We start from the raw sequence: 24,704 nt of genomic DNA on the forward strand, positions 1-24,704 counted from the left end.
TACAAGAGGTTATTTATACACCCCCCTACTAAGTAAATTTCGGCCAACCCTTGTGCAACCGAAGAGAGAGAATTTCGAACCCCTTAGTCGAGGACGAAATAATCCACCGCTTCCTACCGATTCAATTGATTTCATCTCTTTCTCTTTATCCTTGATCTTGTGTTGATTAATTAGAGACAATCTACTTTGGTTGTTTTATACGGTTGAGTTCTAACTTGCTTTTGAATTGTGTTTTTTGTCTTGTGCTCGGAAACTCGAAGTAAGAGTTGTGGGCACTTCGATTGCAACGGTAGATAGAACATCAAAAGGTATTTCCTTCTATCCCTCTTTATATGAAATAACGATTAATGGATCTTGGGTTAATGGAAATAGGTTAAAATTTTTATATTTCCGCTGCCAAACGTTTGCCTATTTTCCTTCAGACAGAAGACAGGATTAGCCTGCAGCACTAAGTGCTGACCAAGTGATGACGAAAGAAGAACGTTTCCCCACAACGGCTATGTCGGTATGCAAATAATTGATGCCTCAAACATCACTATAAAAAGGCCACTTCATACTTGAATCATCACAAGACAGACAAGCAAAAATCTTCATCAAGTCAATTCATTTGGAAAATCCAAAATAGAATCTGTCTGAAAAGAAAAAGCAAGCTCTTACACCAACTCCTATTTTTGTGTAAAAGTCTAGATTGATTTATTCATCTAAAGTGTTCCTTGTTGTATCAAGAACAATTTCTTATCATTTGTAAAAGGTTAGAAAAGAGAGGCTGAGTACTCGGTTATAGTACTCAGTGGTAGAGAAAGGCTGAGTACTCGGTTATAGTACTCAGTGGTAGAGATAGGATTGAGTAGACGAATTGAGGACGATACTCTTGCATACTCAGTTGCTATTGTAAACGGTTTGTGCTCTTCCTTTAAAGAGCTCAGTAGAGGATACAAAAAGCTCGGAAGGATTTCCGGGGACTGGACGTAGGCGGAGAGGCCGAACCAGGATAAGTCTGCTGAGTAACTTCTAAACTTTGATCTTTTGATACATATATATTTATTGCTTGCTAAATATTACTTAACAAAACAATAATCTATATATGCTGTGTTGAGTAAATCTGAATGTTGTGCCGAGTAATCTGAGTGTTGAGTTGGAAACTGACTTAAGTGTTACTTCCTAACTCACGATAGAAATAGCTCTAGTCGGCAGCTGACTAAAGCTGTCTCAATTCTACTCAGCGGTGCTGACCTAACAACTGAGTTAAAGTCTTAAATATTTAAGTCAGCATTAATTAACATAAAAATTTGTAATAGTTCCTAACCCCCCTTGGAACTAATACTATCACGTTACACAGGACCAACAAAGGCTCGGTATTCCCTAACTCTGATTTTTTACAGGCACCTTTGGGTCATAACCCTTCCTTTGTGTGGAGGAGCATCCTAGCGGGACGTGAATTGCTTGTGATGGGTCTCCGAAGGAAAATTGGGAATGGTGAAACTAGCGCAATCTGGAGCTCCCCGTGGCTTCTTGATGATTCCCTCCTTCTCCCTACCAACCCTCTCGATACCACACTGCCTGCTGGTCTGGTGAAGGATCTGCTAAATGAAAATGGCACTTGGAAACTTGATCTCACCAGTAGAATCTTTAATAGAAGGGATGTCCAATTGATCTGTTCAATTTCGGCGTGAAGGAGGCATCGTGAGGATGACTGGTTCTGGCCTAACGAAAAGTCCGGTAATTACTCAGTAAAGAGTGGTTACCTCAAAGCACTTGGATCCCGCCCTTCTAACACGGCAAATCTCCCCGTGATTAACTGGAATTTAATCTGGAATTTACAGGTAGCCCCAAAAGTTAAAAACTGTTTATGGAGGATCTGCACAAACTGGTTACCGACTATGAATAACCTGGCATCCCGGCAAAGCTCCCTTCCAAACTGTTGTCCAATATGCAGCGTTATGGGGAAGACGATCTTCATGTGTTTATCAGCTGTCCGTGAGCCTACCGAGTGTGGAAAATCTTCTTTCAAGACAATAGGGTATCGACGGTCACAGATCTCATCTTCTGGCTTTCAAATTGCATCGGAGGGGCGTCAGGGACGGGAAATGAAGTAGCGATGCTTTGCAGGAGTATTTGGAAAGCGCGGAACGATAAGGTTTGGAATAACAGGGAACAGACACCAGAGGAAATCCACCGCATGGCCTTATCGAAATTGCGCGACTGGAGAGAAGCTCAAATCGTCAATCTAAAACACCCCCAGCCACAGTCGGTCGTAATCGCAAAATGGAAAAAACCGTTAGAAGGAAGCTATGTGTGCAATATTGACGCAGGTGTGGATGACTAGAATAAATTCAGCTCCTATGGGTGTCTGCTGAGGGATCATCAGGGTAGATGTTTTGCTGCTAAAATAGGGCACCTTGCGGATGTCACGGATCCCCTATTAGCAGAGGCAATGGCGGTAAGAGAGGCTCTGTCCTGAATTAAGGATTTTAACCTTAGCCATATGGAGGTCCAATCAGATTGTCTCATGGTTATTAGTTCCATACATCAGCAAAATCGTCAATTATCTTATTTATCGGATGTAGTGAATGATTGTTGTGATTTGTTAAGAGCCTTGAACTCATGTTCAGTCTCTTATGTGAAACGTTCAGCGAATTTAGCAGCTCATAGCTTAGCTAAGGCTGTTACATCTAGATCTGTTTGTGGTGAGTGGGCCTGTCCACCACCGATTATTTTTGACATTCTTGTTTCTGCTTTTAGTTAATAAAGTTTACCTTATTTCAAAAAAAAAAAATATATATTATATAGATATTGTCCGTTTTGGAGCAAAATCTGGTTTAATTTGGATCTCATGTTTTTAAAATATGTCTATATGAGATTCGCACAATAGATCAAATAGTGGCTCATGCCTGCACAATACTTAATGATTGGTCAGAAGCAAATTTCTTGAGGAATCGGACTGGTACGGGAGAACAGCAGATCGGAAATACAATAGTAAGAAATAGTTCATCTGCTGGTTGCATGGCTAAGCACCCGCCATCGAAAGGATTTCTCTCGTATTGTGTTGATGCCGCATGTTTTAACGCTGATGGTCGTGCAGGGATGAGAGCAGCAGTACGAGATGCAAATGGATAGTTTGTAATGGGGAGATGTGCGAGTCTGTTATGTTGTCTGACAACACGAGAATGTGAAGCTGAAGCTCTATTACAGGCTATGCAATGGCTAGAAGCCGATGAAATAAGGAATGTGGTTTTCGAATCTGATGCTAAACAAGTGATTGATGCGATAAATTCTAGTTCTGTGGATGATTCCGAATTTGGGGATAGAATTATTCAAATACGATCGATTCTAACATCAAATGACTCTTACTCAGTCAAATGGATATGACGGCAAGCAAATGAGATGACACATGTATTAGCACAGTCTTCTCGTTTATCCATTTGCCCTTCTTTTTTTAGTTTATTACCGAGTTCTGTTTCTAATTCATTGTTACAATTTTACCATGATTTGGCTCATTAATTCATTGCTTTTTTGATTAAAAAAAAAAGATATATGTGTCTATATATATTAAAAACACATATATGACAATAACTCTCTTTCCATTTTCTGATATGAGGTTCATTTATCGACATCTCCTTGCTCATGTCTTTTATTCCAAAGCCATCCTCTCCTGACAGAGTTGTTAAAGATCAGGTCTAGTTTAAAAGTCATAGTATTAATATCGCTATAATTCGGGAGCTATGAATGTGGTTTACCCTGCAAAATTTCAACACTATTATAGAACACCTAAATGCTAAAAGATTGACACATTCAAATATTATCACAATCAAATCCAGAACAGCAAAATAAAATTCATCTAGATAATGAATCAGAAAAAAGTTTGAACTTACAAAATTTCTTTCTTTAGTCAAAAATTTGGAGCCTAGAGAATAATCCTATACTCAATAAATGCTGGTAAGTTGCGCCGGGCTGGCCGGACTGCCGGACTGCAGCCAAGGACTCCCGTCCAGCACGCACAGCTGCACTTATTCTTTGCAAAAATGGCTTAGCTAAGTAACCAAAAGAATGATGAAAAGAACCAAAATCACTCGGCATTGGCTGCTGCATTCGCGGTAGGCTGCGGGGAGGAATCAGGCGCGCTTTTAGGAGTAGCACCTTTTGGAGTAGCTTCTTTGGGAGTAGCAGCGTCTTTCGCTGGCGAAGCAGGAATTTTGTTTGCATCATCCGTTGAAGTAGGCGTGGAAGTAGGCACGGGGTCTTTCACATTCTTTGCGGCATCCTTGGTATCTTTCGTTTCTGTTTCGCTCTTCCCATCTTTTCCGTCCTTGGAATCCTTTCCATCTTTTCCGTCCTTAGAATCCTTTCCGTCCTTGGTGTCTTTTCCGTCCTTAGAATCCTTTCCGTCCTTGGTGTCTTTTCGCTCTTCACATGAGTCTTTGTCTTTCGCGTCTTTCTCAGCCTTACCGTCTTTTCCTTCCTTAGCGGGAGGCGGAGGCATCATATGAGCCGGGGGATTCTGTTTCAGCTTCATGAAAACTTGCCTCATCCTTGTAAGATCAGCGAGTTTTCCCGGCTTTGGACCCTGAACGATAACAATGTTCGGTCTCTTTTCTTTCTTCCCTCTCTTTTCGATGTTTGGTACTTCGCGAGGAATCAGCTCCGCGATGGCCTTCCAATAATGCTTGTCTGCTTCTTTATGGAATTTCTCCTGGTTAGCCAAGTAGAACTGCAGAAAAAGATTGTCATTTTTATCCCGGGAGCGAAAAACCGAGAACATGAAAAAAAGGGGTATTGACACATTTGGCGTTAGGATTTGAAGCTATTTCCGGTTTTATGGTGTTTTTAGTTCACTCCGCTAGTTATTAATGGCGTTCGAAAGATTTTTTGCATATATTCAAAGCAGTTCGCCTATCTGACAGACATACTGCTTTCTCTGTCCGCACTAGTCCGCCTGTCTGACAGGCGGACTGTCAAAGAAACCAGTGTTTCAATGTTTGACAAATTGGGCGTCATTATAATTGACAGGGTAAACTAAAAACACTATAAAACCGGAAATAGTTTTAAAATCTACCATAAATAGAGAAATAGTTTAGGTAGAGCTGCAGACAAAGACAGTCATTTTTATCCCAGGAAATGTAAAGAAGCGAAAAACCGAGAACATGAAAAAAAGGGTATTGACACCTTTCCGGTTTTATGGTGTTTTTAGTTCACTTTGCTAGTTATTAATGGCATTCGAAAGATTTTTTTCATATATTCAAAGCAGTTCGCCTATTTGACGAACTGCTTTCTCTCTCCACGCTAGTCTGCCTGTTTGACAGGCGGACTGTCAAAGAAAGCAGTGTTTCGATGTTTGACAAATTGGGGCGCCATTATAACTGGCAGAGTAAACTAAATCGAAAATAGTTTTTAAATCTACCATAAATAGAGAAATAGTTTAGGGATTGACAACATAACGTGTCAGTATCCCGAAAAACCGCGGAAAAAAACCCGAATTTAAGAAGTTGTTACCTTCTCCCTTTCTCGGTTTTGAGTCTTGTTGGTTTCACAATTGAGCTGCCTTTTCTCATAAAAAGATTTCTTATATTCTTCGGCTTCATTGATGATTTGATTGCGCATTTCCTTCTCTCGTTTCTCCTTTTCCTCGAGATGAATGGTATTTAAGCTGTGGAAATCATATTCAGGACTGTCAATTTCTGACATGACAATATGATTTACATAAACAACCCATTTAACACGATCTGTCTGACATAACATTTTCGATGCATTTATATCGTATATAGTTATGCAGAACATATAGATCGCATAATATAATTATAACACGCCAACCCGTATTTGATGCTCATAATCATATTAACATAAGCTGAAAATCATTATCATCGAGATTCAAGACAGACATATTGCTCCGACTTTATCACTGGAACCGGAAAGAGAGGGATTCGAACCCTCGATATGGATAATTACTAATTAGTAGAACGGATTAGCAATCCAACACTTTAGTCCACTCGAAGCAAATGAAACGCTTTTATAAAAGAAAAATCACAATCTGGATAAGTAATTCGACTTGTTCATATCCAGATCATGAATGTTCGGATTTGGAATCCTCCACCACTTGTGCGGGCTCTGGTTAATTCGTTTGAGTTTCATTCTTGCGAACATACACCCTAGACTTAATACATAACGTGTTAGTTACAACATTGTACGGGTCCACAATAAAAAACAGTTTTCGAATTATTTCAAATGCAATAACATGATCTACAATAACAGGATTCACAGAGACAACGTGAATGACAAAACACGATTGAACTATAATCATTTTTTTTGCATTTATACCAAATATGATCTATGTTACATGGAAGCGTTTTGTGTCCGTTTCGTTTTCCATTTCTTAGCTATATAACTTTAGAAATAACTTTCTGTTTGTCCCTTTCTTTATGTGTTTCAATTTCAATTTCCGTGCAACATGTTATATAATCATATGGAACATATAAGTATAACACGGTAATCCCAAATTTACATCCCGATTTGTTTGTACGCCCTTCTTATAGCAACATAGATATAAACAATTTCCAAAATTCAATTTCCGATGCAAACCAAATAAATAATAGTTCGTGTACTAGAGGTGCTAATGTCTGACATCTCACATGATAACATGATTTATAGAGACATCTTGACTGACAAAACACTATTGACACTATACCACACTTCTTAAGTAGTGTTTCGTGCTCGTTTCTATTTCTGTTTCCGTTTGTTTACCATTTCCTAGCTATACAAGTTTAGAAATAACATTTTCCGATGTCTTTTCTTTTTCGGTTTCGGTTTCGCACTTCCGGAGGGTAAATTACACCCATGACCACTCAACTTTAACTAACTCATCAAAATGACCGTTAACGATCTCAAAATAAAAATATTCCAGAATTAAAGTTGTTCAGAACGACATTTACCATGAAACCACATTTTTTTATTTTCCAAAATCATTTTTTTTTGGAGTTTTTTCTCCCTAGAAATTCATTTACTCTCCTAAACCAAAACAACACCTAAATAATCGAATGGAAAATTTTCAAGAATTAAAGTTTTTTAGAATATTATTAACTCTTAAATTTTTTTTATTTTAAGGTAATCAACGGTAGTTTTGAGGCGTTAAGTGGCGACTAGTGTTAAAAAGTGTAAAGTTCAATAGCCTTACCATTAAAGAATTGAAGTTCAGTGACCATAATGTTAAAAATAGTAAAGTTCAGTGGTCATAATGTAATTTACCCTATAATCACGTGTACCATATAGATATATAAACAATTTCCAATCAGGAAGATGAGAAACTCACCGGCGCCACTCTCGGCGTTGAAACCCTTCCTCCTGCATCTGACTATGATCAGGAAGAACCGGTCCATCGGAGACAAATAAACCGCCGTCATCCTCACCATACCCCTTCGAATTCCCATCTGTCTCCGCCGGCTCCATTGTCTCAAAAGGCGAGGAGAATTCCTGACTCGACATCGGCATCCCAAAACCGTACGGTTCCGATGAATGTGGTTCGTTACTTTGAGTGAAATCGTCAGATTGGGAAGCAACATTGGCAGAAGGATCAACGGCGAAGTCATCAGACATCGGTGGTGGAGTATTGCCGGAGAAAACGTCATCCTGGGCGGTTGGGGGACCGTAACCGGTGAAACTTTCGTCGTCGAAAGGGCCGGAATTAGGGGCATTTTGGTCGTTATTCATGGAATCTTCTCCGCCGGAGACGAAGGAGTCGAAGGCGGAATCCATTGTTGATGGTAATTGAAGCTTTTGCTATGAATTGAGAAGATAGTGGTGAAAGTTTTTGGGTGGGTGAGAATGGCGGGTGTTTGTTGAGGTGATTTTCTGTTTGAAGATCGTTTTGTTCGGATCTTTCTTTGAAAATTGAAATGAAAGAAAAGAAAAGGGCTAATGTATCGGTTGATACCTATATTCGGTCCAAAACTTCAAATCAACCCTGAACTTTTTGAAGTTTCAAATGACCTTATATTTTTGGGATAACTAGGGATAAAAGTGGGGCAGGGATTCCCCGTCCCCATTGGTGACCCGTCCCGATGCGGATGGGGAATCACCGATAAGAATCCCCATGGGACGGGGATGGGAAAGAGTATCCCCGTCCCGTTAATCCCCGATAAGAAATTCCCGACGGATCCCTAATTGTAATTAAAATTATACTTTAAATATTATAATTTATAACATTTAACTTAAATTAAATAGACTTATTTTTAAATAAAAAATTAAATGAGATAAATAAAATTTTATACAAGGACTAAATGAATATTTTTTCTAACCTAAATTAAAGGCATAAATATCTCTGTCATTCTTTCGAACAAAACCCATAATTAGAATTAGAATGAGAAAAGAAAAGAAGTATATACTGATTTTTAAAAAAAAAAATATAAATGGTGATTCCTCGTGAGGATGAGGATGTGGAATATGGAAAAAATGTTTTTAAACGGGGATGAGGATCCCTATGGAGACGGGGATTCCCCGCGGGACGGGATGAGGGACAAATCTGTCTCCTTCTAACTCGCGGAAATGGGGATGGGGAATCCCCTACTAGTCGGGGATGAGGATGGGAAATGCATTCCCCGTCCGCCACGTTTGCATCAAGGTGCAAAAATACCCCTAATGTTCACAGCCAGGAGCAATTTTGCTCCTAACATCTAAAATGGTGTGATTTTATCCCTAACATTAGCAGACAAGAGCAATTTTACCCATAACGTTGGCAAGTTGAGTCAATTTTAGACATTATTATAAAACACAAATATTTTGTTCTATATTCTGCACCAATTGCATATTAGATTGTTAAAAAAAAAATTTCATATTTTCTGTGATGTAATAATAGAATTGGAAGATTAATATTCAGAAACTCAACGAAATATTTTGAATTTTTTTTTATCCAACTCATAAAGTACACAATATATTTTTAATTTTTTTTCCACATCTAATCATATGTTTATGATCCGTTACTAATGAATGATAAAATGACTCATATGTGAAGTGTAGACGACAAGATTCATGACCGATAAGACAAATTGATAAATTATTTCTCAAATTGATCCAATTTGACAACGTTAGGAGTAAAAATTACTCTTAATTTCCAATGTTAGGGGTAAAATTATACCATTTTAGACGTTAGGGTAAAAATTGCTTCTGACTGTAAATGTTAGGGGTATTTATGTACCTTATCCCTTTATTTTTTGTTTAAGTGCATTCAACTTGTTGGATACAGAAAATAGGAGACATGCTCCATCATATATCAAAATGCTCGCCACATGTCAAATAGACAAATAATTAGAAACTTCTGAAAAGTCACAGGGCAATTGAAATTTTGAGGTTATTAAATATAATTAAACAAGAATATGAGGTTATTAAATGTAATTTGATAAGAATATGAGTTATCGAATGCAATTGGATATGAATATGAGTTATTGAAGGGAATTAGTTAATAATAAGGAGTTATTTGGAACTTTTGAAAGTTCAGATGGGCAATTGAAGTTTTGGACCAACTACAAAAGGCAACATATGTATTAAGTCTAAAATATTAGATTCATTATATTTATATATAAAAAAGGAAAATATTAGATTAACCTTGTTTCAGAGTTTTCTTTGAAGAGTAAATAAAATTTAACATTTTATTCTCATTATCTCTAAACGTTAACCTCTACATTGAGGGTAATGATTGTAATATGAACTTTTTTAACGAACTAAATTTTTAACTCTCATTTACATTCCGTAAACTGTCGAACAATGTTAACTTTTATTACTTCTCCAGATTATTTGACTGGCCTCGTGAAGTTTGAAGATGTCTCATTAGTCCCTGAATATTTTGGAGATGTCTCGTTAGTCTCTAAACTTGTCTAGATTATAAATTGCAAGAATTGTAAAAACTGCAAGAATTGGAGCTAATAGGTTATTGTAAACAAGTTTAGGCTAATGAAGCATCTCCAAATTTCGATCAAGATAAATTATGATGGTGCTAGTAATGGTAATCCGGAAGCTACTTTTGCAGGGGTGTCTTTTGAAATGAGCTAAGAGTTTGGCTGGATGATTTTGCAGGGAATTTGGGCATTTGTACACTTGTGTTATTCGAGCTTTGGGGCCTTTACCTCGGGTTGGATTTCGCTTGGAAAAAGGGTTTTAGGTAGACCTGGCAATTATCGTGTTTCGTGTCAAAATCGTGTTATCTCATATTTATGTTCCATATGGTTTTATATGTTATAAATGCTAGAAAAATGATTTTCGTGTCAATCGTGTCGTGTCAGTCTCTGTAATCGTGTTTTCGTGTCAGAAATTGCCACCTCTAATTTTAGATGTGTTGTTTTCGAATTAGATTCTCAATTTGTCATTAGACTTGTGCTTAATAGGGAGCGATCTTTTCATCCATCTTTTTGGCTAGTTGGCAAGTGTAAAGAGTAATTCACATTAGCTAAGACATTAAAGTAGTGCACATTTATAGAGAAGATAATAAAGTAGCGGATTGAATGACGAACTACGTAGCCTTTTTCCTTATGTTTTTACGAGTTTGACCCACTTCCTGTCGACGTCTAGAACATCCTCACCAGTGTAGAGTTCTCCGTATTATTATGCTGAGTTGTTTTTCCTTTCTGTTTTCTGAGGTTTTAACCTCTCTGAGTAAAAAATACTCCCTCCATTCTCAATTAAGTGTCGTTTTAGAATTTTTACACAAATTAAGAAACATAATTAATATGCACTTAAATTAATAAATTTACATGGATTAACTAAATAAAAAATTCTCTCTCCTATAATGATTGGAGAAGAAACTCTGAAAAGCTTAAAAAACACATAAATCAAGACAAAATTTAAATTCTTAGACCAAAAAACTATACTAAATTTTATTGAAAAACGAAAACGACACTTAAAAAAAATAAAAACAATTATCTAAAACGACACTTATTTGAGAATGGAGGGAGTAATAATTAACATATTACATTAATTTATGACATTTACTATGAATTGTTGATTTTACTAATATGAACTATTCACTTTGCTAATAAGTTAGTTGCCACGTTAGCAATACTTTTCTTTAGAACATATAATATATTTGAAATTATAATATGATATTTCATTATGATATAATAATATTACTTTCTTCATATTATTATGAAAAAATATATTTGAGATTTTGCTTTATTCCAATACTTTGAAGGAGGTTAAGCATATCCTGCATATGGCTTCCCACAAACATATTACTTTTAAGAAAATTTATATAGAAATACATTACAATTATATTAAATAATAATTTGAATTATATTAAATTAAAAAAATCATTATTATTAAAATTATTTTAAAGAGTAAGATTTATAAATAATTTACCTTGTTTATTTTTTTTTTGGTAGAAAAGGAAAAGAAAAACGAATAACAACAAACTACCCAGGAATTAGCCTAGGGAAGCTAACCCCAATCCTATCTTCTAAGAGAAGATGACTTGTTTATAATATATAAAAATAATGTTATTTTAAAAAAAGTAATAATAATAATGATATATTTAATTATGATATGATTTTTATATATTATTGCCTACTATAATTCTATAACATTAAGGGGACGTTTGGTTTATATAAAAGTAACGGAATGAAATGAAGAAAGGGAAATAAAGAGAAAGGAATGAATTGACCCTGAATTTACTTATTTGTTTGGTTCAATTCTACAAAGAAAAATTATGGTTTTATTTGCCAAAAAAAGCAATTAATTTTTTTTTTGGTAAACAACAATTAAATTTTATGAATTAAGGCTAAAAGTGTTTTTTTAGTTAAAAGTGTTTTTTAATCACTTAATTCGGATCTCAGAATCAATTACTAATAATGTATCAGTGTTGTAAAAATCGGTCAAGTTGATGACTAATCGGCCGATATATTGGTGATTTTTACAACACCGACCGATTTTATATAACTGGCCGGCATAAGTCGGGAGCCCGATTTTATTCCGCGCCTAGGCGGTTCAAATCGGGTTAAGTCGGACAAGTTGGGTTAGGCGGGAAAAATCAGTCTAGGCGGTAAAAATTGGCTGAAACAGGTTAAAATCGGCTGTAATGTGTTAAAATCGGCCTAATTTATAAATTACAATTAGTAAAAAATAATACAAGTGTTGGCGATATTTTCGAAATATCCCAATTTTCAACCTTGATACGCGTTTCCAGGATTAAAAATGGTAAAAATAATGCGGGCGTACCAGAGAAGCTAATTCTCAAAGGATAAAATGGTAATTAAATACAGTAAATAAATAAAATGCGCCTAAATTACTTGAATTCTAAACAAAAAGCGATTGACGACCGTTACAAGGACTGAAAATAAAAACAACGGTCTTGGGCCCCGACGTTACTTGACAGGCCGGTCGGAAAAACAATTTTTAAGATAAGTACTAAAAATAAAGGCAATAAAACAACACAAAGATATAATTTTTTTTTAATTTTCTTTTATATTTTTATTGATTTTGTAAATATTTTTCAATATTTTTTGTATTACAAATAATAATAAAGCATAAAAATTACAACTTAAAAAGAAATAATAATTCTAAAGCTAGAAATGTAAATAAGTCACAAAAAAAAATATGTACGGAATGAAATAAAATTAACCGATCTCTTTGATGTCGTTGGGATGCGTGAAATTGAGGATTGGACCTCCAGAAAATTGGCTCGGGGACTGTTGCGTTGTCCGGGTAGTGCTGGGCGAATTTGAAGTAATTCGGAGAGTTCAGGGACTTGAGCAGAAATTTACCACCAAGTAAACAGCAAAATGAGACTAAATTGATGCTTTGTGGGACTTTCGGGCTCAATTTCGGGAGCTGTAGGGTTCGGATTATAGCGGGACGAAGGCTAATATTTAAAGTTAGTGTGCGAAGGAAGGGTTTAGAACTGGAATTTCAGAAAAAGATCTAGTAAATGAGTCGGAATAAATTATTGAAAATTGGGCGACAGAATAATTGTTTAATGGTTGGAAAAACCAAAAGCTTGATTCTGTTTCGTGGAGGGTACTTTGGGGGCGATTTAGAAGGCTATAGGATGTCGTTTTGAACGAAATAAAAATTGAGAGTTCTAGAATTGATGTCAATAAAGAGATTAAAATTAATTTGGGCTAAAATGATCAGCTAACGAACTCTAAATAAAATTTAGAAAACGGCTCACCAGAAAGATTGTTTGATGAATTTTTCAATGATGAAAAACTCAAAAGCTTGTTTCTGGGTCTTTTTAATTGATTGAGATCAATAAAAAGTTCCCAAATATGATTTGGAATAGGTGTGTAAACTAAGAATGACTCGAAAATGGGGTTTCGGTGATCTTGGTTTCACGGAAAATGCTTGAAGCTTTGAAGAACTTAACAATGGTGAAATTTGATTTATACTAAGAAAGCTTGAACCAATGATTGGGTAATGATTTTACTGACTTAACTAAGAGATTGCAAAAAACGATTTGAGAATTGGTTGATTAAACTAAGAGAATTTCGGATTTGAAGTTTCTGAGAATTGAAAGTTTTTTTGAGGAACTGAAGATTAAAGAACTAATTCTGGGAATTGAGACCTTGTTTAGACTAAATAGATGCTAGAGAACGATTTCTACGAATCTAAGGATTGATAAAGAGGCCGATTTTGGCAGAGAATTTGAGAGAAAAATTTGAGTTGTCTGTGTTTCATTGATTTTGATTGATTTTTGAGTGGGGTTTAGAATGAAAGGATTAGGCTCTATTTATAGGATTTTGGGTAACAATTTCCAAGTTAGTGGCCCTTATTTTTCTCAAACATGATCCCACTACCTTCCCATTAGTTGAAGAAAGAAAGTGGGTGAGTGGGGAGTTGGAAGAATGGAGATAATGCATTGAATATGTCCTGGATGTGTTGGAAATATTCAAACCCGTTTTTCAGCACCACTTCCCTTTGAAAAATTCTACCGATTTCGTTTTAGCTCCGTTTTGCTCCGTTTTTGACATTCCGGAAAGCTAACATCCCGAACTTTCTAAAAAAAAATATAACTGCTTGATATCTTGCTGTCTCGGGGTCCGTTTTCATCGTCGAAGTTGCTAGACGGGTTGCTGAAAAATGGTACAAATTTGCCCCTGATTTTTATTATTTATTTTTTTCTTTTCTTTTTATTTCTGTTTTTTATAATAATCTTTTGATACTATTTTCTATTTTTTATTACATTTTTATTTTGTTGCAAAATGAATTTAATTAAATAAAAAAAAACTATAGAGTAAAATTATAACCTATGCTAAAAATATAAAAATTAAATTAGCCCCCAACAACAAGTAATTAGTATTAACTAATAACTATTTTATTATTTATTTAAAATAAATATTTATATTTTTCTATTACATAATATTTATTATTATTATTTTTAGATAGTGTAATTTATATATTTTTTTTGGTAGGAAAGGAAAAGTAAAAAACAAAAAAAAAAACAAAAAACCGCTCAACCCGGGATCAGCCTAGGAAAACTGACCCCCACCACATCCTCGAGGATCAAAGAAGAGATGAAGACCGGCGGGGAAGAAAAGGTAGAAAGACCCAACACACTAGAGTGCCTTTTCATCGCAAGACGGTTAAATGTGTTTATATAATATTTATTTAATATAAATCTAAAAAATAGAAACATACAAATCCGATTAATCTTTGAAGGTCTTGTCCGTCCGACTAGCGATTTTTACAATACTGACTAATATACAAAATATATAAAAATATTTTAAAGAAAAAAATTTAAGTTTCGCTTATTTATTAATAATTTTAAGAGAAAATCTTAGAGTCCCATTTATAAAATTTTAAACTATATAAGTACGTATTTATAAATACAAAAAATCATATTTATCCCTTAAAAAGGAAAAATCTAATATTTATCCTCACAATTTTTACAAAAAGACATAACAAAAAGAATAACTTCCGGACATAATATTTGAGGTTCGAATTCTATTTTTGTCAAAATTTAAATTTTACTTTAAACTCTCGAAGTCTATGATTTGCCGTGACTTTAGGAATGGATATGTCTAGCCTTAGTTTGAAAAAAAAAAAAAACTCAAGGGATCCAGTACAATTTCAAATTTCATTAATGATTTTTTTTTTTTTTCATTTTCCTGATAACCCATGAATTGCAAAGTTTAAATGTTAAGTTTAGAATAATATTTTTTTATGGAAATAAAAGAAAGTCTTCAAACAAGTGACACATATATATTCTTTTAATTCTGTATTTTGTATTCTGTTTTCCTTACAGAACTCCTAAATTTTAGGATACTGCCAAAAACGGTGTCGCATAACGCAACCCCTCCAAAGCCCATTTCCATTGCAATAAAAGTCGAAGAAATCAAGAAAACAAGAGCCGAGTCAACCTCGCACTTCATCTGTCTCTCAGTTCAACCATTAAACCCTAAAAACGGTGTCGCATAACACGATCACTTGCAATAAAATTTGAAGAAATCAAGAAAAGAAAGAGTCAACCTGGCACTTCCTTCCTGTGTCTCTGAGTTGAAGCATTAAACCCTAAAATCACCATTCAAAATTCTTTTCTTTTTAAGAATCTTTTCCCCCTTTTACTTCAGCTCGATGAGCAGTAGATTGAGGAAGATCTTACGATATACACGGACTGAAACGGCGTCGTTTCCAAGGTCAGTATTTCTTCTTTCTTTGCTCTGTTTCTTCAAATTTCTATCAAGTTTGATTTTTTTTTTTTTTTGTTCTAATTTGTGAAAACAGAGTCCTTTAGTAGAATAAAGAAGTGGGTTCAAATCAAATCAAATCATGGAAAAGAATCCTGTTTTTTATCTGGGTATTGTTCTTCTGCTACTTTCCGTTGACTGCTCTTTCCTTAATTCCAAGGTAACCAAACTACATTTTTAGTTCAGTTTTACAATGCTTGAAATTTATATGTACACACTTAGGGGTAACAATTCGTGTAATTAGACCGTGTTCATGTTGTGTTAATTATCGGGTTAGTTTCAAATGAGTCAATCCTAATCCAACTTACAAATATTGTGTCATTATCGTGTTAATCCTAATTCGGTTAGTATGATTTTCGTGTCGTGTTCGCGGATCACATTACTATTTGGAAATATAAGAGTATATAATATATATTAATAGAGATAAGGATCAAATTTGAGTCTAACATCGAGTGGCGGATCCAGGATTTAATGGAGGGGTCAAAACTTTATGTAAAATTTTTTTAGACTAATGTTTGTAGCCAAGAGAGGGCGAGCCTTGGCGCAACGGTAAAAACGTTGTTGTCGTGTGACAGAAGGTTACGGGTTTGAGTCTTAGGAGCGGCCTCTTGCTAAATGTTGTTGTCGTGGGACCCCTCCCCGGACCCTCGCCTAGCGGGGACGCGTAGTGCACTCAATTTTACCCCTAACATCTAAAATGGTAACATACAATCATTTTTTCCTTTATTTTGCACTAATTGCATATCAATTTGTTCTAAAAAATAAAAGGATATAATGTTTTTTATAATTTAATAATAAAATTGGAGATTAATATTTATAAATTCGGTGATTTTTTTGAATTTTTTTTTTGTCTAATTCGTACAAAAGACAATATATTGTTAATATTTTTTTCACATCCCAACATATGTTTGTGATTTGTTACTGATAAAATAACGCATGTGTGAAGTGTGGATGACAAGATTCATGACCGAGAAGACAGTTTGATGAATTATTTCTCAAATTGACCTAATTTATCAACGTTAGGGGTAAAATTGCTTTTGGATTCCAACATTAGGGATAAAATTGCACCATTTTAGACGTTGGAGGTAAAATTGCTCATGACCAAAACATTAGGGGTATTTTTGCACTTAAACCTTCTTTTTGGACTAAAATTCTTTTTTTTTTTTTATTAAGGGATGAAGAGGGGGGGGGGGGGCGGCAAATGCCCCCTTTGACCGCCCCTGCTAACATCGTTGAAGAAGTGCATATTTAGCTCTAGCATATGACTGAAAATTTTAGGCATATGTCACTGAAAATTTGAAAAGACTGGTTTGACTGTTATTTAACTATCACATTAGCCCTTCTAAACAATTTTATCAATAACTGAAGCAGTTCCGTACATTTTTTTTTATTGGTTATTTGTAGTTATATTAGTAATATAACACATTGACGAAAAAAATTGTGACTAACTTGTATGTGGCTGATTACTTGTTAGCATTTTAACAGTTTTTTTAGAAATGTGTTAGTGACATATTAAATATCTTAGACGTAATGGATGTTTAGAAGGTCCGTTGTGACTGTTAAATAACAGTCAAACCGGTCTTTTCAAATCTTCGGTATCGTAGGGCTAAAATTGATCTTACTTGGAAATATTGAGGTTGAATTTGGAGTATTTCGTACGTTAGGGTCAAATTTGTACTTCACCGAAAACGTTAGGTTCAAATTTGACCTTTATCCCGTATTAATACTAATAGATATTTATGTTATTTTTGGATGGCATGATTTTTAATTTTCGGCTCATTAAGTGTTGATATTTTATTTAGACACATTAAGCCCTGTTTATTTACTTTTAGTCGCATTAAGCCCTTGTTTACCAAATTAGGTAGTTGTGAACATATTATATTGTTTTACAGTTTGAAATAAGGTTTTTACAGTTTTTTTATAGCCACATTACACATCAAAAACGGCTTTCAAACTTTGGAATACGTGATTTCTCAAGGTTTTTTTCATAATTGAAATACAAATTTCGAACCCAGGTGAAATAAATAAGACTTTGTTAACCGAGTTTTATGTTCAAAACTGATATTTTTTTTTTGTCTGTAGGGGCTTTGAGACCAAAAATAAAAGATTACGAGCGTAATGTATCCAAATAAAAAATCAAAGGCTTTAACAAATCAAAAAATGAAAGATAAGGGTCTCAAGATTTTTTTTTCTTTTTTGGATTAGCAGGTTTAATATGATCATACAAAAGTTAAACCTAAAATCTCTTTAATAAATGGCCAAAAGCATAATTAAGCCCCTGAACTTTCGTTGTTTTAAGGATTAAGCCCCTATCATTTATTTTTCCACATTGAGCCCTTAATCATTGATTCTATTATGGATTAGGCCCTTATTTAACTTTTTCGTCGAGTTTGGACTACATACATCGTTAGGGCGATTCGGCTTGTTGACATGGACAAATAAAAATAAGAATTCCTTGACTATGAGAGATAAAAATTAAAAACTAAAACGAAATTATAGAAATTAATTTCAAGTATATTCTTCCAAACTCGATTTCTCCTCTCCCATTTTGTGATTTTCAATATTAAAATCGCCAAATCGATCTTCTCATCTCCTAAACTCGACGGAAAAGTTAAATAAGGGCCAAATTCATAACAAAATCAATGATCAATGGCTCAATGTGGAAAAATAATTGATCAGGGGTTTGATCCTTAAAACATATCAAGTTCAGAGTTTAATTATGCTTTTTGCCTTAATAAATCCCTAATCCACTTATATTATGTGGGGTTTGTCTAATATGTAATTTTACTTTATCTCTATGAAGAAAATAAGGATGATATGTAAAAGTATAGAAGTATATACCTAATATATCCTCAACCCACTCAAATTGCCCCAAAATTGCAACTGACCCCAGAACTTCAAAATGTTACAACTAATACCCTCAACTTGCTTATTTGGAACAAATAACCTCTCAAATAGGTTAATATTTGTGATTTTGGGAGTTTTTTTCCCTTTTGTTAACGTTTTGAAGTTCAGGGGTCAGTTGCAGTTTTTGGACAGCTTTGGGGCTCGAGATGTATTAGGCTAAGTATATAATAATAATTTTAAATATGGTTTAATACATCATAGGCTCTTTGTACTTGTCCGGATCATTAGTCCCTAACTTGTCTAGATTATAAATTGTAAGAATTGCAAGAATTGGAGTCAATAAGTCATTGTAAACAAGTTCAGGCTACTGAAACATCTCCAAAGTTCAGGGAACTAATCAAATAATCTCGACAAGTACACGCAGGGACAGATTCAGGGGGCTTCAGCAGCCACTGGTCATCGGAAAATGTTTAATTTTTTTTTTTAATGTAAAAACACTAAAAAAACATCAATTTAGCACCAATAGATCACGATAAGCACCCCTCTCAGTGAATCCTGGATCCGTCACTGAGTACAGGGTCTTGATGTATTAAGCCTTTTAATATTCATGTTATTTTCAACTTAGCTGGTCAATTCTAATGTATCAAATCGTGTCAACTAAAAAATGACTTGTTACCTGTTTAATAAAACTCTAAACCACTAAATTCATGTCGAGTTCGTGTAGTATTGTCGGGTGGATATACACAATAATATGGATTAATGTTGAACTAGTTGATTTTAGTCTTAAATCAACAAACCTGTTTCTTTCACCTAATCGACTAGATGCCCTGTCCTAATAACTTGAATCTGTATAACACACTAGGACAGGAAGCAACGGGGTCTCGCTGTACTATAAATACTCTCTTATGTAAACCCTATTCTGTAATCTGATTTTCCGCCTCCTTAATAAAAGCTATTCTCCTTCTGCCCTGGACTAGCCAACACAATCTTGGTGAACCACCTAAAATCTGTGTATTTTCGTTTATTTATCCTTCGCTAAATCCGCACAACATGCCCGCATTACACAATATACAATGTTATTGAATTGATTTTGGATTATTGAAACAGGTAAATGTAATGGCAAAAGCTAATTCAGAAGATCCAAAAACAAATGAGCAAACAGGACTATCAAACTCAAACTCAGTTTCAGATTCTAATACAGCTGAAAATGAAAAGATGACCAAATCAAAGGAGAATATTCATAATGATGATGATGGGAAACAAAACAATGGAAGCAAGAAGAGTAATATTGAAGATCAAAACGTCAAATCCGGGTCTAGAAAAACAGGCAATTTGGAAGAGGAAAATGTTAAATTGAAAGAGAAAAAACCAGATGATAATGAAAAGAAGAACATAATGACTAAAGAGAAAGGCAAGGAAGGGGAATCTAAATCTAAGGTTTCTGTAAAAGATTCTCATGTGGAAGAAGATTGTGATCCTTCTAACAAATGCATTGATGATGAGAACAACTTCTTTGCTTGTTTGAGAGTTCCTGGAGATGGTGGTATGTCTTTTTTTTTTGTAATTTGTGCATTCTTATCGTATATCCAGGAGCGGACGCAGGATAAAATTACAGGGGACCAAATTTTTTAAAGGGAGTTCTTGGCTGGGCTATTGAGAACAAAAGTAGGGGTAGACCTAAGAGGGAAACCGACTAAGGTGGTTTGGCCATGTAAGACGAAGAGCGCTTGATGCGCCGGTTAGAAGGACTGAAGAGTGGCAAAGGGATGTAGTGGTGAGGGGTAGGGGTAGACCTAAGTAAACTTGGAGGAGGGTGATCGAGAGTGGTATGAGTTTATTAGGGATTGAGGAGAATATGGTAGTGGATAAGACAGAGTGGAGGGAGAGAATGTGTCGCTGACACGACTTGATTGCACGGTTTCATACGATGGTTCATGTTAGCCGACCCCAAATCATTTCGGGACTAAGACTTTGTTGTTGTTGTTGTAGTTCTTGGCTGGGCTGGGGCCAGATGGGGATTTTGACGGGGCCAAAATCCTTCAGTACAAAATTAAGGCTGCCCCAGCCATAGTGTCGGTCCACCCCTGGGTATATCTGGAATCCAATTTAGTTTAGTTTTCGGTATTAGAATGAGAATTCAAAACTTATGTTTAGTTTTGTATAAGCAAGAGTTGTTTGCTTTTGAGAGTCGGGGAGTTCGTGCTCTTGGGATATATGCATATATGTAAGTTTTGGTGTAATCGGGTCTCGTATGACCCGAGAGTTAGAAATTTAGGTAAAAGATGAGATTTCCTTATTGTTGTACCAACTTCACTAATGAATTATGTGCTACTCAGTGGTAGATCCAGAAATTTCCGAGAAGGCGTGAGATTCATTAGTATTCGGCAAGTTCGTACACAACAATAAGGAAATCCCATCTTTTAACTATGTAGACGAAACTCAAGTTCTACGAAACTAATCAGTACACCGAACCTAGGTTTCCCGAGATTTAATTATTAAAAAAAAAATTAAACCAAACTTGCTCAGGAGCGTGTTCATAAACATTATAATCGAGCTTGCTCATGAGCTTGTTCATGAACCTATAATCGAGCCTGCTCGTGAGCTTTCAAGTCGAGCTTCACCATGCTCAAGCTCAGCTCGTTCATAAATCGAGCCGAACACGATTGAGCTTTTATCGAGCCGATCATAAGCAGCTCAGCTCATTTACAACCCTAATCAAAGTAGGCAGACGAAACTCTAGTTCTACGAAACTAATCAGTATACCACTTGTTAGGAATTGTCCGATTTGAGTCATTTTCTTTTCAATTGTTAGAAATGTATATTTACTTAATTTCTTTATGATTTCTGCACTGAAATATATGGTTAACTTTTGTTTCCAGATCTTCAGTACTCACTTTTAATACAAAATAAAGCGAAAAAGGCCATTGTTGTTGCTATATCTGCTCCGGATTTTGTTAAGCTAGAGAAAACAGAAATTCAGCTCAAACCAGAAGCAAACCAAAAGGTATTTATTGCACAATTATGTCTGAAATCATTGAAATCAGATTTTGTTTACGCTTCGCGGTATTGTTAGGAATTGGATTGGATCGGATATTGAAAGTTTATTATGCAGGGAGAAAGGGATAAGGTAGAAATTTAGGCCTATGTTATTAGTGGCGAACATGTATAGACTCCACGTATAAAACCGTGTAATTTTAGCACTAACGTTTTTATAGCTGGAGTAATTTCGGAATCTATTCATGGCCAAATCAAACAGAAGTCAATTTTCCGGTAATTTGGTTCCATGTCGGCGTCACTTGAGGTGTAAATTTTCTGTATGCTTATTGGGGGAAAACAGATTTAGACTCCACACGTATGAAACCGTGCAATTTTAGCACTAACGGTTGGTTACACGTGGACGCCGGTGGCGCAAATATTGAACCAAATTAACGGAAATGGGCTTTTGTTCGAACTGTTGTTAATGAAGTCTAAAATTGCTCTAGTTACAACACCTTAATGCTAATTTTGTAATGTTTGTACGGTTTTATACGTGAAATCTAAATTTGTTCCTCCACCAATAACCATAGAGCTAATTTTTGCTCTTTATCCCGGAAAGAAAATTGAGGGCGAGCCTTGGCGCAACGGTAAACGTTGTTGTCGTGTGACCGAGAGGTCACGGATAGTGCACTGGGCCGCCCTTTTTTTTTTATCCCGGAAAGAAAATTGAAAGCTAACTTAATACCCAATATTTACGTAGTTTGGCTAATTTTGCCTACATCTACAATAGAGGAGAAATATTTTCGTCGTATTTTTCACTCCTATATATGAATTATAATAGGAATGAAAACTTTGGACTAAAGAGAAATTATATAGGAATAAAAACTTCGCAACGCCCAGCTTGGCGTGCTGGTGGGGCGAAAGCTACTGCTTTGCTAGCACTTAGCTCGTCGTGCTGGCCGTTGCAAATTGTTAGTTCATCTGTTTTTGTTCCGTTGAGTTTTTTCTCGTCCGATTGATGAAGTTGTCGGAATTTTCAGCATCAAGCATGACTTCTATTTGTATCATCTATACGCGTATTTTGAGTTTTATTTATGTCACAGTATGTTATCATGTTCGGTCTAATAGGTCCGTGTTTTGAATATGTTAAAAGATAACCCGGTCTCTATTAACTAGAAAGTAGTAGTCATTAACAATTTCTGAATTGCGTTTTGAAAATTCCGACAACAATCATACGTGTTCGTGACATGAACTTAACGTAAGTAGACTTTTCCGAGTTGATCAAGTTGTCGGAATTTTCAGCATCAACCATGACTTCTACTTGTATCATCTATACGCGTATTTTGTGTTTTATTTGTCACATTATGTTATCATGTCATGTTCGGTCTAATACGTCCGTGTTTTAAATATCCAACATCTCCGCATTTCTTCAGGTGGAAGTTTCTATCACAAAAGGAGGAAGCGAAACCTTGATCGTCCTAAAAGCCGGGAATGGTCACTGCAACCTGGATATAAAGCATTTGATAGCTGAAAATTCCGACAACATCATCGACTCACAAAAGTCTACTTACTTCAACTTCATGTCACGAACACGTATGATCATTGTCTTATCCTTTGCAGCGCTGCTAGTACTAGCTGCCGGCTGGGCATGCGTGAGCTTCCGAAGAAAGCAACTCTCGGCAGCTAGTGGGACTAAGTACCGAAGATTGGACGCGGATCTGCCAGTTACCAGCGGAGGAAAAGCAGAGCCCGAAAATAACGAAGGATGGGATAATAGTTGGGGTGATGATTGGGATGATGAGGAGGCGCCTAAGACGCCATCGATGCCTCTTACGCCGAGCCTTTCTTCTAAAGGCCTCGCATCGCGACGATTGATCAAGGATGCTTGGAAAGATTAGCTTGTAAAGAAAGAAAGAATATCAATACTTAACCATTTCTCATACTTTTTTGAAAAAAGAAAAATTTTCTTGCAATAGATTGCATTTTTACGAGGGCGAGCCTTGGTGCAACTGTAAATGTTGTTGTTGTACACCCTTGTGGTGGGATCTTTCTCCGGATCCTTGTTTAGCAGGGACGCGCAGTGCACTGACGGCCTTTTTTTTTTTTTTTTAGATTGCATTTTTATGTTTTGTTTTTCCTATTATTTTCATTTACTACCTTTTAATGATATAGTTGATGGTCCATTTGATGTTGGTGAAACTCAAGTAGAGGTGTAAAAATGGGTAAGGTTGACCAATCAATTTAATAAATGAGACAACCCATTTATTAAACGAACATAGGTTGATCCATTTAATCCAATTAAAAATAAAAAAAACGTAAAAGTATAAAAACGGAAGACAAAAAATAGAACTCCAATGGAATTTTAGAATTCCAGAAAATATCAGAATTTCAATATTTTTTGAAATTTCAAAAATCTTTAATTCTAGATTCTGGAATTTCAAAATTTTAGATTATATTGGAATTCTGGAATTTCAATCTAAAATTTTAGATTTTTAAAATTCCAGAAAATACTGGAATTCTAGAAAATATTGGAATTTTAGAAATATGTAATTCTAGATTTTGGAATTAGAAATATGCTATATTGATATTCATGTTGAGCGTTTCTAATTGGATCCCTCGTTTCATAATCGAATGGTGCCTTTACCTCTTGATGAGAATCGTCTTGTAGGCTATCTCTTTCGAAATCTTAATATCGGCTAATTCATTTGCCTCCTAGTTTTCTTTCCTTGGAATATGTTCAAGATTAACATCTTCAAATTCCACCTAGATTCGAAGCGCAGTTGTGACATATGACTTCAATAGTAAGCTTGGATATTTGATTCTCCCATTAATTGTCTCATCACTAGACGTGAATCGCACAACACCCTGACTTAGTTTGCTCCAATATCCTTAAGGATTTTTCAACCGAATGATCAACGCTTCATACTCCACTTGATTATTAGTGCAATCAACATCGAGATTTACGGAAAGAATCATTTTTACACGATTAACCATAAAAATATTTTACTAACAGTTTTTGTATTCGATAACATGACACGTTAACTTTGGCGACCTAATATTTGACTTTACTAACATAACATATTGAAATATTGACTTACTTGATAATATGACAAACTATTCGGTTCGACCCAGTTCCACCAAGACCAGTCACAATTTTGATCCTAGTTAAATAACCACAACTCTAAAAACCAACCAGAACCACTCAACCCAATTAGGACCCGTTTG

The 24,704-nt window shown here is 35.3% G+C and overlaps 2 protein-coding genes across 2 annotated transcripts; one reads left to right on the top strand and one right to left on the bottom strand.

Annotated features, from left to right (window-relative positions):
* Positions 1-3,823: 3,823 nt before the first annotated feature.
* LOC136215840 (clathrin light chain 1-like) lies at positions 3,824-7,849 on the bottom strand. The gene is made up of 3 exons (XM_066002956.1): positions 7,301-7,849; positions 5,491-5,644; positions 3,824-4,708 (listed from the first exon to the last, which is right to left on the bottom strand). Exons 1-3 carry the CDS (start codon positions 7,741-7,743, stop codon positions 4,067-4,069), a joined length of 1,239 nt encoding a protein of 412 aa, XP_065859028.1. The 5' UTR covers positions 7,744-7,849; the 3' UTR covers positions 3,824-4,066.
* Positions 7,850-15,339: 7,490 nt separating this feature from the next.
* On the top strand, positions 15,340-23,470 carry LOC136211076 (uncharacterized). Its single transcript, XM_066002597.1, has 5 exons — positions 15,340-15,605; positions 15,694-15,816; positions 19,611-20,046; positions 21,383-21,507; positions 22,913-23,470. Exons 2-5 carry the CDS (start codon positions 15,739-15,741, stop codon positions 23,375-23,377), a joined length of 1,104 nt encoding a protein of 367 aa, XP_065858669.1. The 5' UTR covers positions 15,340-15,605; positions 15,694-15,738; the 3' UTR covers positions 23,378-23,470.
* Positions 23,471-24,704: the final 1,234 nt, after the last annotated feature.

This window comes from Euphorbia lathyris, chromosome 1 (genome assembly GCF_963576675.1).
Source record: "Euphorbia lathyris chromosome 1, ddEupLath1.1, whole genome shotgun sequence".
In the NCBI taxonomy this organism is placed as follows: domain Eukaryota; kingdom Viridiplantae; phylum Streptophyta; class Magnoliopsida; order Malpighiales; family Euphorbiaceae; genus Euphorbia; species Euphorbia lathyris.

Bases quoted from the DNA above. Each gene is read 5' to 3' on its own strand.
- LOC136215840 (XM_066002956.1), bottom strand. From the start codon at position 7,743: ATGGATTCCGCCTTCGACTCCTTCGTCTCCGGCGGAGAAGATTCCATG. The intron at 5,645-7,300 runs GTGAGTTTCTCA...TGATTTCCACAG, and splicing joins CAACGCCGAGAGTGGCGCCG to CTTAAATACCATTCATCTCG. The intron at 4,709-5,490 runs GTAACAACTTCT...CTTTTTCTGCAG, and splicing joins AAAACCGAGAAAGGGAGAAG to TTCTACTTGGCTAACCAGGA.
- LOC136211076 (XM_066002597.1), top strand. From the start codon at position 15,739: ATGGAAAAGAATCCTGTTTTTTATCTGGGTATTGTTCTTCTGCTACTT. The intron at 15,817-19,610 runs GTAACCAAACTA...TTATTGAAACAG, and splicing joins GCTCTTTCCTTAATTCCAAG to GTAAATGTAATGGCAAAAGC. The intron at 21,508-22,912 runs GTATTTATTGCA...GCATTTCTTCAG, and splicing joins AACCAGAAGCAAACCAAAAG to GTGGAAGTTTCTATCACAAA.